The 3,738-nt window shown below is 36.9% G+C and overlaps 1 protein-coding gene across 1 annotated transcript in view; it reads right to left on the minus strand.

The window, feature by feature from the left end:
- The window catches only part of LOC106463134 (otoancorin-like), a 25,553-nt gene that overhangs the window by 5,466 nt on the left and 16,349 nt on the right, over positions 1-3,738 (minus strand). The window contains exons 8-9 of the mRNA XM_013923112.2: positions 2,564-2,709; positions 1,887-1,984 (exon numbers count right to left, since the gene is read on the minus strand). Coding sequence (XP_013778566.2) covers positions 1,887-1,984; positions 2,564-2,709 — 244 coding nt within the window. The remainder of the gene's footprint in view (positions 1-1,886; positions 1,985-2,563; positions 2,710-3,738) is intronic.

Consider the following 3,738-nt stretch of genomic DNA (forward strand, 5'->3'; position numbering starts at 1 on the left):
CAACAATGTAAAGAGGGTTTTTTACTTAGGATTCGGTATGAGTGCAAACAAGATAACAATTCTTGAGAAGGAGGAAGTGGTCTGTACGCCAAACCTGACCCTCTCTGGTCCAAAACATGGACTGAATCCCGATGAAGATATCACACAACCCTTTGTTAAACAGATAGAGATAGGGAATAAAAAGTTTATATTGAAGAACGAAGAGATCAAATGAATTTTAACTAGCGAAATCTAGAGAACCCTAGATAAATCTTTAGTTTAAAGTTGTTACAAAAGGAAATTTATTAATTAGTGTATTATTTTGTTAACGGTAAGTTAAAATTCAGCGTGGTATAGATTGTGTGGGTTGGTGATATGCAGATTAGATATATTCAACATCACAGTTTCGTCGTTCAACTGTACTCTGAAGAATAACTCTAAATTTACACAACGAGTGATAAACATTCTTGTAGAACACTTTCTACGAATGGCTAACTAACAGTTTGTTTTTTTTTACTTGGTTTTGCATTATCAAACAAAAAGTGTCATCTGGACAGCACGATGATCTTCCAAAACCTAACGTAGCATTTCGTGAGTTCACGTTTGTGTAATGTTAAATTTAAACACTGTTTATAGTGAAGCACAAAGCTGCACAATGGACCATCCCGGTTTCTAGCATTGTACGACTGCAGACATTCCGCTGTGCCACTGGGGGTGGGGCTTTAAATTCTGAATGAACATACTAGTCTGGCCCGACAAGGCCTGATGGTTAAGCCACTGGATTCGTAAGCTGTGGGTCGCACGTTCGAATCTCATCACCGAAAATACTTGCCCTTTGGAGGCGTTATAATGTAACAGTCAATTTTACTTTTCTTTAGAAAAAACTAGCTCAAGAGTTGGCGGTAAGTGATGTTCACTAGCTGCCGTCTATCTAGTCTACTTCTAAATTAAGGACAGCTAGCGCAGATAGCCCCCTTGCAGGTTTGCGCGAAATTCCAAAAACAAGTAAACGACACTGATCTTCAAAAACCCAAATTTCATGCATTTTGTGTCTTAAACTTAAACGTAAATATTAGTTCTGTAGGCTGTAATTTATGTGTAGACAACGAGTTGTGTCGATAAATCTTACAACGAAGAAACTAAAAAACGAATTTTTTAAAACATCTAGCTACTGGACTGTTATTTTGAAAGTCTGTAGCAACGTAATCTTCTATATAAAGGCAAATGTGGTAGAGAAAATTTGTATGATGTCAAAAAACCACAGACCAACCACTGAAAATAGGTGCTTATATAATTTATATAGATCTTTACTTGGTTGATTGTATATGGAACGAAGTGTGTGTTATCTGGAAGATGATTTTTATATGGACCGAAGTGTGTGTTACCCGGGAGATGATTTAAATATGGACTGAAGTGTATGTTACCCAGAAGATGATTTAAATATGGACTGAAGTGTGTGTTACCCAGAAGATGATTTAATATGAACAGAAGTGTGTGTTACCCAGAAGATGATTTAATATGAACAGAAGTGTGTGTTACCCGGAAGATGATTTAATATGAACAGAAGTGTGTGTTACCCGGAAGATGATTTTATGTGGACAGAAAGTGTGTGTTATCCGGAAGATGATTTTATATGGATCGAAGTGTGTGTTATCCGGAAGATGATTTTATATGGATCGAAGTGTGTGTCACCCGGAAGATGTTTTTTATATGGACCAAAGTGTGTGTGTGTTTACCCCGAAGATGAATTTTATATGGACTGAAAGTGTGTGTGTTACCCGGAAGACAATTTTTATATGGACCGAAGTATGTGTTACCCGGAAGATCTCGAGGCTTTGGTAAGAGTTTTAGATAAGGAGGCTAGAAGACCAATATGTTCCTTGAATCTAGTTTGGGGGTATACATACCTTCATGACCCCCGGCTCTAAAACTGACACAGCTTGAGGGGTGACACCTTTCATGCTCTCTGCTGGAATCTTCTTCAATTCATCAGCCGAAAGGCCAGCTGAATTAAACAAAGAATTCTGTACATATGATGTAGGACCAATCACCAATATTATTTCCTTAATTAAAAGAACGTGTGGAGTAGGGGCTACGGTTTCTTTGTTTGTAGCTAAGCACAATGCTGCACAATGGGCTATATGTGCTATGAACAACTACGGGTATTGAAACCCGATTTTTAGCGTTATAAGTCCGCAGACTTATTGTTGAGTCACTGGGGGAGAGGGGGATACGGAACATATAATTTGAACAAGAAAAATATTATTATTATTATAAAAGAAATATCTAGTAACTTAAAACCGTTGAAGCGTTACAAGATTTTATTTGACAGACAGGAAAAACCTAAATTATAGTTTTTGTACTATAGGTTAATAACATTTTATTTAAGCCTATCTATAACCTTCAAAAAGTTGACGACACTACATGTTTCGACTTTACAACAGGAGTTTTTTTAATGGTGTACCAGTTTAACGTTGAATATTATTTATGATTTTAACTTTATAGGCCAAAATACTATAATGAGGTTAATAACTTGTTTTATTCGTATCATGCTGATAAGTAGAAACGTTTAGACAATAATTACCTATTAATCCACCTAAAGAATACACAATAGCTGAGCTCCATTCATTTGGTGAACCGTATACCGTTGTCTTTGTAGCTTTATTAGCTAGAGTCTGCATCACTTCAGATGGACATTCCTGTAATTGGCCCAGGGCATTGATACTCTCCCTGTTCAGGAGATATGTATTTGGTGTAGTTTTATAATCACATATAACCTGTCTTTAGTATTTGCAAGAATTTTAGACTATTTATGTCCTTATACTTATACGTCTAAATAAGCTTGAATTGAGAGGCAGAAAGAAAATTAATTACGAACGTACGAGGAAAGAGGTAAACTTCATTCCACCTTTTAAAAAAGCCGGAAAACACATTAAACAAAAAGATCCGGAATACTTCAAACAGGTGATTCCTATACAAGTTTATAGACTATAACGTAAAAACACTGGATTAATGAGTAGTTTGTCGCTTCAGAATCATGGCGCTGCTGGAGACTTCATAAACATTTATATATTTGGTCTCATGGACGAAACAATTTGTTACAGCTCTATTCGAGGAAATACACAAACATGGTATAATTGTTAAAAAAAAACTGTGGACACAAAAAACATGACATTTTGAAGAAGGAATCTTTACAGTTCCATCCTATCGGTAAAACCAGCACAGCTAAGCGTTTAGGGCAACAACAGGATCCAAAACCACACCTCAAGCCAACTTAGAGGCAGGAGTTAGTTAGCGTATAGAGGGCAATGCATGAAAAACAGTATAGTTTGGCCACAGATATATTTACAAAGCTATAACCCCCATCCACTCTCTCAAATACAATCGACTTCTTTTCCCTGGTAGTATGGCTACTGTCTTCTATGGTTTCATCAGTAAATTTGATGGAAAATCACTCAGTCGGACCAAAAAGCACAAGTGTCTAAGCCTAACGTACCATACAAATGATCAAAGTCTCAAATTTCCCCAATCAGTAACCAAGGTTGCAAGTTCGTAAACTTACCGCAGATCCACCGTTGGACCTAGGAATCTACAGTGTACTCTAAAAATCCCGAGTTCTTCCAATCAGTAACCAAGGTTGCAAGTTCGTAAACTTACCGCAGATCCACCGTTGGACCTAGGAATCTACAGTGTACTCTAAAAATCCCGAGTTCTTCCAATCAGTAACCAAGGTTGCAAGTTCGTAAACTTACCGCAGAT

Source organism: Limulus polyphemus, unplaced genomic scaffold (assembly GCF_000517525.1).
Source record: "Limulus polyphemus unplaced genomic scaffold, Limulus_polyphemus-2.1.2 Scaffold1332, whole genome shotgun sequence".
Taxonomy (NCBI): domain Eukaryota; kingdom Metazoa; phylum Arthropoda; class Merostomata; order Xiphosura; family Limulidae; genus Limulus; species Limulus polyphemus.